We start from the raw sequence: 15,492 nt of genomic DNA on the forward strand, positions 1-15,492 counted from the left end.
GAGTTTGTCTTTACCACTCAGCAAACTTCACTGGCTTGGTGAAGAGGTGAGAATGTTTTCTTTTCACTGTATCCCTTAGCACTTAGGTTCTCTCTTTCCCAACAGGGACACAGAGCCATCAAAAGGAGGTAAAGACAGGGCTGTCACAGAATGTGTCTCAAATGGCTATTCTCAGAGGTACCTGCTTAATCTCGTGTGTATCTGTTACATAGTCTTTATGGATTTTGATAACTCCTTAGCTGGTAGGCCATGAGATTTGGATGCTAGTGGAGGCCAGGAGATGCTGCATTTCCATTTAGCATTAAGTTTTTGTCTTCTGTACAAGGGAGAACATGAGGCAGTGTGTTTGCAAAACGCCTCCTTACTTAAGCTAGATATCTTAACTTAGAGCCTTGAATCATCAAAATATGACATTTAACATGTCAATACTGGATATACTACAGTTCAGGAAAGTTCACAGTTGTTCACTCTTTGCTGAATGAAATTTTGGTACCAAGGTGGTATTGTGCTGACGACTGTATTTTAGGTCTCTCAAAAAACACCGTGCTCATCACTGAGCAGGGTAGAGAAAAGACTAGAAAAGTGTTTCTCAACCAGTGAATTGGATCATGCTAACAAGTGAGAAGACCAGATAAGTGGTGTTGAAGCAAGAAATTTAAATCCAATTATCCCCCTGGGTAAGCTGCTAGTTCCCTTTTTATCCCTCCCCCCACCTTTTCCAAGGATCAATATACATTTCTCTCTCCATTTTCATAAACTAAAACTGAGTCTTCCTTGGGTACTGGAGGTTTGTGGCTGTTTCTCTTTTTCCATCTTCCCCTCCTCCATGACCATAGGCAGACACCGTCTTTTCAAAAGTTGCTCTCCCAGCTTCTGCATTTCCCTTAGAAACCCTATAGGCTGCTAAGACTACTAGATAAAGTGTGGGTGGGGGAGGGATTTTGAGTAATGTGCCAAAATCCCACCAGTCCTTCCTCCATGTGGGGTTCACCTGAATGCACACTTGACTTGCTGGTTTAATCTAAGTGGGTTAGCAAAGTATCCTTAGTAAGGTTTCTCCTACTTAGGTTCTTGTCTCCCTACAGATCTCTGACTGCCTGACCTTGGCCTTTGTCTCAGTCTCTTTCCTGGAAGTCAGACTCTTTTGGTTGATGAACAGAACAGTGTCCCCAGTCTCTGGGTCTTCCTCTTACAGAGACGAAATGATCTGATAACAAACTCATGATGTAATCTAAAATCCTCCTGAAACAGAAAATCCCAGTATTTACAATTTTCTGGGTTAGGAGCATAATGTATGGGTATGGTAGACAATGCTAATGCAAGACAATGAAGTGTCTGAATGTATATAGCCCAGAGGTAGAAGAAGAGTTTACAGTCCAGAATCCTCAATTGCTTTGTCTATAGCCCTTTGTTCAGTGTTGCTAGGGTCCATGTAGTTCCCAGGGGAGTAGAAGCTTGATTTCAAATAAGCTTCTGTTCTCTGTCCCTTGTTTCTGACAAGAACTTGGGGTCCTCTCAGCCTAACATTCAACAGCACGTCTTACATACATATATTGCCAATTTTAGTCTGTAGAAGTAGTGATGCCTGCCCATCCAGGTGTGTCACTGAACATTTAAACATTTACAGATATTTCATTGGGTAACAGAGATTGGGAAAAACAATCCTAGAATAGATGGAAAGCTATAATGGTAGCAGTAGGTTTGTTCTCCATTTGTTCCCCAACCTTGCAACTGCCAGTGTAATCTGTATTAAGATAAAGGTGTTATGGATCATAATTAGGATTCCTGACAATTATCATGTGTTACCTTGACAAATCTGTTTCTTGGTTACTTAGGTTATATCTTTTGTGGTTGTAGCAGATTTAGGACTTTTAGTTCTGCTAGTGTGTTATTATTCATTTTAATGTTTATGATGACTATAGTGTATAAAATACCCGATGGTTGGATTTAGAGGCTAATTATTGTAAAGAAAATGTCATTAAATCCACCTGCTGTAAAATATTAAGTAAGCTTTAATAACCTATTAGACAAGAACGGGCTCTGGTGCTCTCTGTCAGTTGGTAATCAACCTCCAGTTCTGAGCTCTCCCTGTGCATGATAAAAACTTCAGAGAAAAGAAGACAGTTCCTGCCTTGGGGGTCTCCAGTCTTACAGGGGAGATATACAAGTATAACAAATACCACAATCAGATGCATGATTCTCCAGAAAACTTGTGAGACAGTGTAATTGTCCTCTATTATGTCAACCATGTGTTTGAGATGAATTTCCAAACATTTGTTGTTTTCCTTAATAACTTGCTTTGTATCTGTCATCTGTGAATGTATGATGAGAATATCTATATTTGCAAAGCAAGTTAATAACTTTATTTTATCCTCTTCTCATCCTCACAAGAACCTGTGAAGTGAGTAGGGCAGGTATTTTTCATTCAACAGACGAGGAGGCACAAGTTGTTTAAATGTCTTGCGTAGGATCACTTGGCTCATTCAGTTTAGAGCCAGGACTTCAACCAGGCTTTATTATGAGGATCAAATTAGATAATGGCTTTGGAAACATTTGAAAAGTATAAAGTAGTACGCAAATGTAGGGTGACTGTTATTGTTAATTATGTTTACTGACCACCTAGCCTCTTTTTTTTCTGGGTTTCTATTTTCAGTGTTTATCCTTTTCGGGTAAGAATTCTATGCATTGGTTGCCTTTTATGTTCCCAAATGATCTTTTTTCGAGCTTCAAGAGTTTTTTTTTCCCCCGCTACTAATAGTATTCTAGGATTTTGTTGTACTTTTTTTCAATTCCAAGAGGTGTTATTATCAGTTTTTGCTCCCATGGGACTCCCTCCCCTTTAGTTGTCCTGTGGAACACCCATTACATCTTCCCTGAGGTACGACAGGCAAAACCAGCCACTGTCCTTCATCACCTTGGCTTAGCCAAGGAAAAGTAATGTATTGTATTTTAAATTTCCACTTCACCTCATGATGATGCCCATTGCTTGTCAGCCTTTCTAATCACACTAATAAATAAGAGTTGTGTTTTGAGGAACGAATTTTCAATAATCCAAGGTGTCTTTCCTATGTGGTAACAGATAGCAAGAGCTTAATAATAATAGGATGTCAGAGCTGGAAAGCATCTTAAAGAGATGATTCTAATCCAATTTGAACAACATTTTACAGTTAAGGAAATAACAGACTCAGCCAAGACTCATTTGCTCATCCTCCAAGGCAAGGACACAGTTTTGAGGAAGAGCTTGTGGGACGTTAATGTTAATATCTCGAAGAATGTTTATTTTATGTTAATTTGTTTTTTTTCTTTTTTAACAAATCCTACCTATTACTCAGCTCAATCCTCATGATTTTTTTTCTCTGAAGAAGGGGAGATTGGGGCTCTTCAGGGAGGTAGTGAGAGCCCAGAGCCATGCCCTGCAAACCTAAAACATGAAAACTATACAGAATATAAACTTTTGAAATAAGTGAGCATTTAATTATATTCAGATGCCATTTGAAATAGTAGAATTCTGCCAAGTGCAGATCATGGGTTCTTTCTCTGAGCAGAGTTAACTGAATGCTGGATTTGAAGGGTGATGCGGAAATTGGTCTTTCATTTTATAATGTAGAATGTAATTTTATCTTTATCTTAATCACTTGCTTTTAAATCCTCTTTTCTATTCCTACCTACTCACACAGCCTTATGATACCTTTTTATAGTTTATTCTCATCAACTTATTTTTTCAGGGGTCACAGCCTAGATGGAGGTAAGGGGTCAAAATAAGGCATAGAGAAACAATTTTTTTAATAGAGCAAGGGCAAATGCACAAATATACTTATTTGACTACATTGCAATAACTAGATGATATGGTAGTGGTCAAATCATTTTAAAGTGTATGTGGGTGTGGGCATTTGTTTCTTAACATAGCAATGAGTCTGCCTTCCCAGACATTTCACGAATACATTTTTAGGACAATCCATTGTGTTTTCTGTCAAATGCTTCATCATTACCTGTCATTGGGTCACATCCTATCAGGTTCACATCTGTCTTTATCTTTAGCAAAGTCTCTAATTCTGCATAGATTAATGATTCACAAACTTTTTGAAGTTGCAATGCTCTACCATTGTTTTATTTTTGTCATTCCACGCCCCTCTTGTATTTTGTGATATAGAAGTCAGATATTTTTAGGAGTTTTATATTTTTTAAATAAATAAAAATTTGGAGCTGAGAATTTTCTAATATTCATTGATCATTAGAGATATCCCAGGATTGCAAAACCTAGAGCAGGAATCACTTACCTATAAAAACAATTGAAAGGGATAAGCAATCCAATAGAGTTTAGAAATACTACATAATTACACAGTTGACAGTATAGTATAGTGGTTAACTGTTCACACTCTGGAGTCAGACCTGGGTTTGAAACAATTTTTAATTGAGATATAATTCACATATATTCACCATTTTAAAGTGTATAATTCAGTGTTTTTCTTTTTTTGTATATTCACAAAGTTATGCAACCATCACCACTATCTAATTTCTGAACATTTTTATCATCCCATAAAGAAACCCCCCACACCCTCCATCCTCCCAACCCCCCAGCCCTTGGCAACTATTAATCTACTTTCTGTTCTTCTGGGTTTGCCTATTCTGAACATCTCATATAAGTGGAATCATGTAATTTGAGGCCTTTTGCAAATGGATTTTTTTTTCACTTAAAATAATAATGTTTTCAAAGCTCATCCATGTTGAAGCATGTATCAGTACTTCATTACTTTTTCTTGCTGAATAAAATTCCATTATATGGATATACCACATTTGTTTATCCATTCATCAGTTGATGAACATTTGTGTCGTTTCCATCATTTGGCTATTATGAATAATGCTGCTATGAACATTGCATTCAAATTTTTAAGTATGTCCTCAGTTCTTCTGGATCATATGGTAATTTTACATTTAACCTGTTGAGGATCTGTGAAACAATCTCCCAAAGCAACTGCATCACTTTACATTTCCACCAGCAATGTATGAGGTTTCCAATTTCTGGTTGATATTTGCTATATTTTTAAAATTATAGCCATCCTAGTGAATTTGAAGTAGTATCTCCATGTGGTTTTGATTCATATTTCCCTAATGGCTAATAATATTGAGTATCTTTTCATGTGCTTATTGATCATTGTATATCTTCTTTGGAGAAATGTCTATTCACATCTTTTGTCCATTTAATTTTTTTTTGTCTTTTTATTGTTGAGTTGTAAGAGTTCTGTATACATTTCTAGATATTAGACTAATATCATAAAAATGCTTTGCAAATATTTTTTCTCATTCTGTGAGTTGTCTTTTCACTTTCTTGATGGTGCCATTTGCAGCACAGAAATTTTAAATTTTGATGAAGTCTGATTTATCTATTTTTTTCTCCTTTAACTGCTTGTGCGTTGGTGTCATCTAAGAAACCCTTGCCTAACCTAAGTTCATGAAGATTTATACCTATATTTCCTTCCAAAAGTTTTATAGTTTCTTCACTTACATTTAGATCCTTGACCCATTTTGAGTTAACTTTTATGTATAGTGCGAGGTAGGGTTCTATCTTCATCCTTTTACATCTGGATATCCAGTCGTCCTAGTACCATTTGTTGACAGGATTATTCTTTCCTCCACTGAATGGTTTTGAAATCCTTGTTGAAAGTCAGTCGACCATAAATATATGAGTATATGAGTTTATTTCTGGACCCTCAGTTGTATTCTGGGTTTGAATGTTAGCTTTGATAGTTGTAAACAAATGTGACCCTAGACAAGTTGCCTTTGTTTAAGGATATTATTTAGTGCCTGGCAAATAGTAAAGGCTCAATAAAATTTAAAGGGAAAGATACTTACATAATCAGGGAAGTAGGGAAAATGGGGAGTTGAGAGGATGCTGAAATATTAGGAGTAATTAGAACAAGGTGACCTCATAAATGAGAGATGAGATGAACAGATGTCTGAAGAAAGTGAAAAAAAATCAGTTCCCTCAAATTGACTTAAAGCAGTTACTATATGATGATAAAATAGAACAACATAGAAAAATTACTTATTATAAGCAGCAGACTGTAACCATCATATATTATTCCTTATAGAGCTGAAATCAGTTAAGGTAGGTTATTTTAGAGCACTGATGTTTGACTTTTTCTCTCTCAAGTACTTTTTTGAGAACATTTTGAATGTTATAGACAACCCTCTCTTCACGAAAATGCATATATGACATACATACAACATTCTTCAAACAGTTCAGGAATCCCTGGTTAAAAATCCCATTTTGACTTCATCTAAGGCAATCCTTACCCATACCATACTTTACCAAGCTTAATTATAAAATTATAGGTTCAAGTGTAACACTTACTTGGGAACAATTTTTAGGGTTCTAGGAAAATTTAAAGAGCTTTTCTTCTGTATAGAAGAATTTATATGACATATTTCTAAAACTTAGAAGAATTGTGATACTTCGTTTTGTATAGGTTTCAACACATAGACTTGTCTCTCAGCAGTGCTCCTGATGAATTGGCATTTTGGTGGGAGGCCTTACTCAGTTCTCCCAGATATCTTCCAACATAGACATTGAGGAATGCAGACATTCAGTTCTGGGAGAGATAGTAATAGAAATGCAGTGCGAGATAGAAACAGTCCTAGAAGAAAGATAACATTCTGGAAGGGACTCAGAATGAGTGGCAGATTTAGAGAAACTCAGAGGGACACAGAGAGACAAAAATAGAAGTGGAAATATGCTGTGTAGAAACTCTCTTGTAAATAGTCAAGATAAACTTGAGTGAAGGAGGTGAGATGATTGAAATAGAGGTGTAGGGAAAAGAGCACAGGCATTGTGACCCAGTGCTCTGAGTATGTGCGTTCCTGGTTGATTTACTTAAATGTTGAGCACCAATTTCCTAACTATATATAATATGAGTATAGTAGTAGTAACTTTCTCACAGGATCACTAATAAAATTTAATGAAATAATGTGGGTAAAATGCTTAACATAGTACTCAGAATACAGGAGGTACTGTATAAATGCTAGGTCCCTTCTAACTTCTTCCACTTTAAGGGATCCTTTATTTAACACTTATTGAATACCTAGTGTGTGTGAGGTACCATGCTTTGAATTAAAAAAAAAATTAAATAGTTGATGCCCTCAAGGAGCAGAGAGTTAGCTGGAGACAGAGAGATATAAATGAAATAAAATAGAATGTTCTAGGAGCCACCAGTTGGTTGAGATGATAAACACAGAAATGACAGAATTCCTAGTTTTCTAGGATTGGAGGGTGTTATTCACCAGATAGGCAAAATTGGGAGAGGAGCAGGTGTATTGATTTTTGGGAGAGGGGAGAATAACAAGTTCACTTATGAACAGTGGAGCTATCAAAGGTAATATTCCTGCCATGAGTGGAAGTTGGAGTCTATCATCTCTAAAGTATTTTCCAATTCTAAGATGCTACAGTATATGTACATTTTAATTGTCTTACTTTTTCATCTCTATAGATGAATGCTGATAGATGTTATAAGTTACAAAATATTAGCCAACAATTTTCAAGCACTTGTAAATTGTAAAATAAGAATACCACACATCTCATTTCTTTAAAAGTGGTTATACAAACGTCTGAACTTACAAAACAACTGAGAGTGACTGTTTTACAAAAAAAAAGATTCTTCACTTTATAGCCGTTTTCCATAAATTTCCACAAAAAAGCTATTTAGTTCAGTTCACTTAAAAGTTTTGATTTAGGAACAGCTTTTAGGGATATATCTACTGTACTTTGGCAGTAGGTATAATTGTACTCAGTATTTAAGTATCTTGTGAGAGGTTTATGTGGGTATCTCTGATAGATGACAAAATCTGAACAAATATCAACGGCAGAGTCAAATTCTCAAGCCCTGATATGTGTCTCCAATGACAGTGAGGTGAGGAACAAAAATTATTCAAAAGCAAAAGGATAAATAGGGTTAACACTTTTAGTCAATAAGATATATTTTATATTGTTCCTTAGTTAAAGCTAGCTTAGAATATTTATGTGCATTGATTTTAATTAATGGAAGACCCATGGAGACAAGTATCTATATTGTCAGCTCAGGAGTGAGTGAAGCGATAGATTGATCAAGAGGCTGGTTTCCTGTCAGTTGGGTGACTTCTTTTACTCTGTTGCATACTAAAATGAAGGTTACAAGATCTGAACTTTTCTGGCTCCTCACCTTGCTAATGTATATCTAGATCTTGATTTGTATCTTGTTATGTTTTAGGAAGTATGAAAAGACACATGGGGAGGTGATCTTCATAGCAGGCTTGTGCTAGTTCAGCAAGTATTAAATAATAAAACCAACTGAAGCCACAAGGTAATATGTCTTCATTATTGATCAGCAGCTATTGATGAGTAAGTTGAAAAGTTGAAATCATTTTTCATTCAGCTTGATAAAATGGAGAGTTTTCTGAAGGTGAGGGAAGAAAGTGAAAATGAAAACTATCATCTTTTGTCTCTAGTGACTCAGTTTACTAGAAATGGTATGGAACAGAAATTTCCATATGTGGTAATAGGAAGTACTTCAAATTCATACTCCAAAGAACTTATTATCCTGCACTGAGAACTACATTTTTCTAAAGCTCTCTCTTCTTTTTATGCAGGCTCGCAGAATGGAATCATTTCAAGAACTAGAGAGTTAGTTTGAAATACGGCCTTGTTTTCCTTCTGCTAGATGTGAAATAGGAGCAGCCTCTATACCTTGAAGTAAAATAGAGAACAATATTGGAGAATGGAGATTGAGAATTTTGCAGTGCCTCAGTCTTATCATAGTCAAGGACAAGAAATGTCAGTGGAAAATATTTGAGAGAATGATCCATGGCAGTGTTGTAAGCTAGAATACTAATGCTAATCAGTAAACCAGGATTCAGAAGTGGCCACTACATTCTATTTATTAGTACAGGGAAATAAACTCAGGGTTTGTCAAAAACAAGGTTTGAAGGGGGCTCAAGGCTTTCTGATTAATTCCCAAATCACTTTCCTATTGCTTCAGCATCCCTGGGGAATCCAGCATGTAAAGCCTCTATTGGTTAGTGAATAATTATGCTGCATCCACTTTTCCTTTGGAAATGCTTTATGATTCTTGCTTTGCATTCCTTGCAGGTGAAATCCCAGCCTCTGTGGTTCTTAATGCCTCAGCAGGATTATTTTCATTAAAGATGGAAACACTGGAGTCTGAATTGACCTGTCCAATTTGCCTAGAGTTGTTCGAAGATCCCCTTCTGCTTCCTTGTGCTCATAGCCTCTGCTTCAGCTGCGCCCATCGCATCTTGGTCTCCAGCTGCAGCTCTGGTGAATCCATTGAGCCCATTACTGCTTTCCAGTGTCCTACGTGCAGGTATGTTATCTCGTTGAACCACCGGGGCCTGGATGGCCTCAAGAGGAATGTGACTTTGCAGAACATTATTGACCGCTTCCAGAAGGCTTCAGTTAGTGGGCCTAATTCCCCAAGTGAAAGCCGCCGGGAGAGGACTTACAGGCCCAGCACCACCATGTCTAGTGAACGAATTGCTTGCCAATTCTGTGAGCAGGATCCGCCAAGGGATGCAGTGAAAACATGTATCACCTGTGAGGTCTCCTACTGTGACCGTTGCCTGCGGGCCACACACCCCAACAAGAAACCTTTCACCAGCCACCGCCTGGTAGAACCAGTGCCAGACACACACCTTCGAGGGATTACCTGCCTGGACCATGAGAACGAGAAAGTGAACATGTATTGTGTATCTGATGACCAATTGATCTGTGCCTTATGCAAACTGGTGGGGCGTCACCGAGACCATCAGGTTGCGTCCCTGAATGATCGGTTTGAGAAACTCAAGGTAAGAGAGCGGAGAAATATTCCTTACACAACTTTGTCTCTTTATACACAGTTATGCAGTTAGCAAGTTCCCTAATAAAACTGGTCACTTCTTTTATATGACAAATGAGTTAACTCCAAGTGGTTCTTGTGAAAAATAACCTACTCACCTGCAAGCTCTCACTGGAACCTATTTCACCTATTTGCATAAACTTGCCTGCATTCTTTCACCTCTGGCCAATTCTGGGTGAGTTATCCCAGGGCCCGCCATACCAGTAATCCTTCCAGGGAAACAGAACCCTCTCTCCTCTATCAGTGACATATTGCACACTACATATCTTTGCCATGATCTTTCCACCTCTTTAAAGTATGTGAGTACCTGTGTAGGTGTACTACACTTAGCATATATGTTGATTCGCATATTTATGAGTATAGCAATAGGAAGGTTGGGTGTGTCTCTGTGTAGGTATGGGTGGAGGTGTCTGAGTATATCTCTGTAGGTGAGAGATTTTTATGGAAGACAGTAGTGTATGGTTGCACACTCAGTACGCTAAAGAAACAAAGGTTTGGTACTGGCTATTGCAAATTGCCATCAAGCCCTTAACACAAGACTAATACTAAGCCTCCATTAAAAAACGATATAATAAACATATAAAAAAGGAACTTCAGTGTACCACAAAGTCAGGAAGGATAATCAAATACCTGAACTAAAAATTTAAACTGAAAGCCATAAATATTTGAGTATCAGATTTTGTGCCAGCGTTCATTTTTATAGGTTATGGACTGACGTACTTGTTTGCAGTCCTGCCCTGGAAATTTGTGTTCAGTGGACAAAGTTTTCTGAAGTTGTTGGGCCATATAATATTTATGGGAAAGTCTAAGTGCTTATTTTTAAAGCCCTACTACCGCATGTTGATTTTAACAAATGTTAGATCCAACAAATTGTTTCATTCCCATTGCCAGCCTGCTATGTGGTTTAACTTCTCTTAAAAAGGAAACAACTTAACAGAAATTCCAGAACAATAAAACGAATAAGTGTATAATAAGATTACCACCCCTAAATAGGGATAGAATATATAAGCCAAGCTGCAAGGAAGACCCAGGTAGGATTGAAGGAGGGCAAGAAGGGAGTGGAGAGTTTATTTTAGTTATGCTCTGGAAAAGTTGTAACTTATGTAAAATTATGATATTGGTGAGGATAGAAATAGTCAGAATAGGTTACATGTTCTTCCCTTCTGCAATTTGTGGCAAGCCATACTGATAATGGTTTGTGCATTATTTTGATTATTATTTATGTCCAATATTTATAGATTTGTACAAAGTTCAATGTTAATCTGTTGGTTTCACTCAAGGTGATATTCTCATTCATATCCAGAATTTAGAGAGGAATAATCTCATTGACTTCAATTCTTAGAATCATAAGAAGTTAGGGCTTGAACTTTGTCTGGTTGAAGCCCTACATTTTAAAGTGGTATAAACTGAGAGTTTGATAGGTTAAGCGATTTGCTCAAAGTCATAGAATTGAAGCTGGAGTTCAGTTTCTAGAATCTAAGTTAAGTGTCCTTTCTACTACAGCCTGCTGCCACTTCGTTTTCCTCATGAAATGTGATTTGAAACTAAACTTTATGCTCCAGCATTGTACATTTTATGGGTCACAGAAAAACGATTAACAGCATCAAGGAAAGGACATACTATATAAACTTACAGCTTCATAATAGCAAGAAATTAGGGTGGGGTTGCAGGAAGAGTAGGGGATGTGGAGAGGATGGAACAATCTTTGCCAAATATGTGCAGGTGTTAGAACTATAATAAGGCATTGGCCTTGAGAAAAATTCCAAACATAAAAATCTGTATGCATGTGTACTATTGAGATAACAAAAGGTTGAATAGAGTAAGAACACCAGCATTTTGAAAATATCCGAAAACATGACAACATTGAATGGTTGATTAGATATTTGGCATCATGCAGCATTAACCCTCATCTCCAGAGGTGGATGGAATACAAAAGTATTTTACCAAAAGATACTTTAGTCTGTAACTAATCAGTAATTTTTGGAGAAAGAAAGGCCAGGTTTTGAATCGTTCCCCTTTAATTTTTTAGGAAATGTGCAGAAAATTCTGATTATAAATTAAGTGGAAATTTTTTTGCTCATTTTTGGATGGAGAGTGGAAATATATGAATCATACCCAACCATGTAGCCTGTTATGTTGTCTGGAACATCTCGAACTTTGCTTGTGTGTGTGTATGTGTGTGTGTGGGGGCGGTCATTTTGGTTTGGTGCCAAGTGTAAAAGGATATTAGCTCTCCATGTTAAGCAGAGAGAAAGTCTGACTTTTAGTGTCACATATACTCATTTCTTTGAGTTAATTTTAATTTGGAAAAGCATTTAGGATTATCTCCTTAATCTGCTTGATTTTTCCCCAAGGAGAAAGGAGAAAGCCAGCTCTCAGAACCTATGGGGGAGATGCCCTTGAGCATACTACACTGGCCCTGAGGGACACACGGAAGTTCTACAGGAAAAGGGGAAGAATGATCATTATACATATGTATATATGTAGACACACACACACACACACGAATATGGGTTTGACTTTCTGGCCAGTAACTGATATGGTGTTTATTTTCACTTTTTCGTTCTGGATCTTTATTGTTGGCATTTATAACTCCCCTTAATGTACCAACCTCACTGATTAGGATTAGTGGTCTCTATTATTTATTTGTTCAATAAAGAATTAACAAACCGTTATGTTATAGATGAAAGGTCAGAATAACCAGAAGCCAGCCTGTCTTTTTAACATGTACTCAAAATGGATTAGAGGGTTTGGGATACTTAGTATAGTTCATTATCCTTATTTAGTTGTCCAGTCTACCTACATGTCCTTCAGAAGGCTACCAGTGGTTTAATTAATTTTTCAACTTCAAAGAATAATTGTGTTCATGACAGTTATTAGTAGTAAGGCCTATCAGAGTAATTATTTCTCCATTACCTCTCTTTTCACTTACTAGTTTTAGTATATAAATTAGCTTATAATATGTGCTACCTTCCTATAAAATGGCTTCACATTTTAGCGTTTTCATTGTCACACGAGTTTCTCCCCTTAGAAAAGATCTATATTGTTGTATTAATTAATGTTGGCTTTATAAGAAAAAGGTCAATTTTGGTGGCTCTTATTGGTGACAGATCTCAACTCGATATACTAAGTCCCATACAACTTGGTCCCTATGCTGTTCATCTGTCTTTTCCCTCTACCACCTTCAAACATGCTACCTTCATCTACCCAGGCTAGCCTCCTACCTGTCTGCTAAACATGCCATTCTTTTTCTGACTCTGAACTTTCACTCACTCATGCTTTTCTCTTGGCCTGCTTACAAATCCAATCTGTTCTTTAGTGCTTAGTTGAAACCCCGCAAAGCCACTCCAAAATACCCTAACTATACCATAAATTCTTTGAGGCCAGGTTCAATGTAATTTATTTCTTCAGTATCTTCCTTAGTGTGTAACACACATAGTCTATGCTCAAGAAATCCAGATGAATTAAATTTCTGAAATGGATTTGCAGGAAGTGTACCAGCATCTATAGCTTGCTTTGGTTCTTATAAGATATAAGTCTGTCGTGCCATTATGAATACCTCAGAAGTCTGAAAAAATCTCCTATGAACTACTGATTGTGTTAAAAAACAAAGTGTTAGCAAAAGTATGACATGTCCTTAATTTTAAGTGCCTATTCATTTTGATTGCTGAATTTTCCAACTGCCTAAACCTATGGTGACATCTGTATAAATCAGATGTAATTATTATAATTCTCTTTGAGAGTGATGTCTTCACATTTCCATGTCCACAGCCTGCCAAAAATATAGCTGATGAAAACCAGGGGGAATAGAGGAATTTCCTGAAAGGAATAAACAAGCACATTTTCTTTTCCTCATTACATTTTCACAAATTCGTTGCTACAAATAATTCTTAAATGCAGTTACATTTATACATCAAGGTTCATGTTGTTATGAAATATTACCTGGCACTAGGGTTAGCTTTTTGTTATGGGAAACTAAAACACACACACACACACACACACACACACACACACACACATATATATACAGAAAGAGAAACTGAGACAGAGAGAGCTAAAGATTGCCAGACAAAGAGAAGAGAGATACAAGACTTGGAGAATGTTCAAAGGAAAGCCACAAGAATTAAAAGGTTGGAAAATATGATGTTCTAGAATCTTATCATAGTTGATTGCTTGTCATTCCTACTCAGTCACTCTGTCATCCACCCACCCATTCTCACTCAGCCACCACCTTTTCCCAGTCATTTGTCTACTCACCCACTTGACACCCACTTCTGTCTGCCAAGACAGATACCCTCTCAACTTACCTATGAATGGGCATTTGACTGGTTTTGAACCAGATGAATACAAATATAAGAGAAAGAGAAATATCTTTATGAGAGACTGAGTTGAGAGAGGGTATATTTGCATACATATGTATGTGTCACTATATGCAAGTATGTGTGTTTCTTCATGGATGAGTGGCTGAGAATGACTGTGTCTTTGTGTCTATGTGTATCTATAAATGTGTGTCACTGTGTGGAAGAGGAGATAATGTCTGTGTTAATCTTCTGTGGGCATATCTGTAGATAAGTTGGGTATGAGAGGACCATGAGTGTAAGGCAAATTTTCTGTGGCCACTGTAGGAAGGGTTAGGACTTATGTAGAACTTATTCTGATACTAGAGATCTCCCTAATAAATGAGCCAGATTATGCATCCTTATGATAAGAGAAATCTTCAGTGGAGACCAGGGTGGGTTATCATAGGTGAGGGAACAGAAAAAGTTGTTTCTCACTTTTACTCACTTAGGTACTGAATCACAGTAGCTAAATATAACAAAAGAGCAAAGCATTTGAATCCAGATTTGTACTCTCTAAGGCATGATGGTGCATATGTGTGTACAGGGGTGGGAATAATATCTGTCATGGAGTTTCTCAGCTAAACCAGCCTTCAACGCCTGATCGTAAAATCATTCTTGCTTATAGACCCGGCTTCTCTGTGGTCTCTTAATTGTCTAAGACTTGCTCCCCATTGCTTATAACATGTTATAAATCTGTATGTGTTTTGTATAGGTATGTGGATAGAAAATGCATTTTATTCTGTCTCTACTCAAACTGTGTGCTAAGACTCATTTGAACCTCAATTATTTTATCTTCAATGGTTATTTTGATTCTCTGGCTCTATTCTCATATAATAATAACAGGGTCCTTTGTTGGAAGATGTTTTCTATTGTTAGTTTTGAGAGCAAGTTTAGCAAGTGGATACATACTCCAACTATTTGTGCTCTTATCTTTCTGTTTTTCTTTTTGTTATTTCTTTTGTCCCAAGTCTTCCCATAAGCATCTGAAAGGAGCTAACAATCACCAGTCTGACAATATTTACAAAATGTTGACCCAGAGATTGTTCTTGAGTAGATGAAAATCCTGTCTGTTGTTATTGGGCAAAAGAACATATTACAGAAATATGATATAGGTGAGGAAATATTAAGGAAACAAGAATTATTGAACCCAAAGAAGTGAAGTTTAAAGGGGAAAATGTGGTAATGACATTCGAGTTCATGAAGTGTTGATATAGTGAGGTAATGTGTTCTTTATTTCCCTGGAAGACAGAACAGATAACTTAAACTGT

At 36.9% G+C, this 15,492-nt stretch overlaps 1 protein-coding gene across 3 annotated transcripts in view; it reads left to right on the plus strand.

Moving 5' to 3' along the window:
• The window catches only part of MID2 (midline 2), an 89,394-nt gene that overhangs the window by 2,778 nt on the left and 71,124 nt on the right, over nucleotides 1–15,492 (plus strand). For 2 of the 3 annotated variants that reach the window (XM_023534110.1, XM_011366051.2), the window contains exon 2: nucleotides 9,119–9,834. In XM_023534110.1, the coding sequence (XP_023389878.1) occupies nucleotides 9,175–9,834 (660 nt within the window). In that variant the 5' untranslated portion in view covers nucleotides 9,119–9,174. Of the gene's footprint in view, nucleotides 1–8,243; nucleotides 8,334–9,118; nucleotides 9,835–15,492 lie in introns of those variants that run through there. The other variant, XM_023534111.1, reaches the window with a different exon arrangement.

This window comes from Pteropus vampyrus, unplaced genomic scaffold (assembly GCF_000151845.1).
Source record: "Pteropus vampyrus isolate Shadow unplaced genomic scaffold, Pvam_2.0 Scaffold120, whole genome shotgun sequence".
Taxonomy (NCBI): Eukaryota; Metazoa; Chordata; class Mammalia; order Chiroptera; family Pteropodidae; genus Pteropus; species Pteropus vampyrus.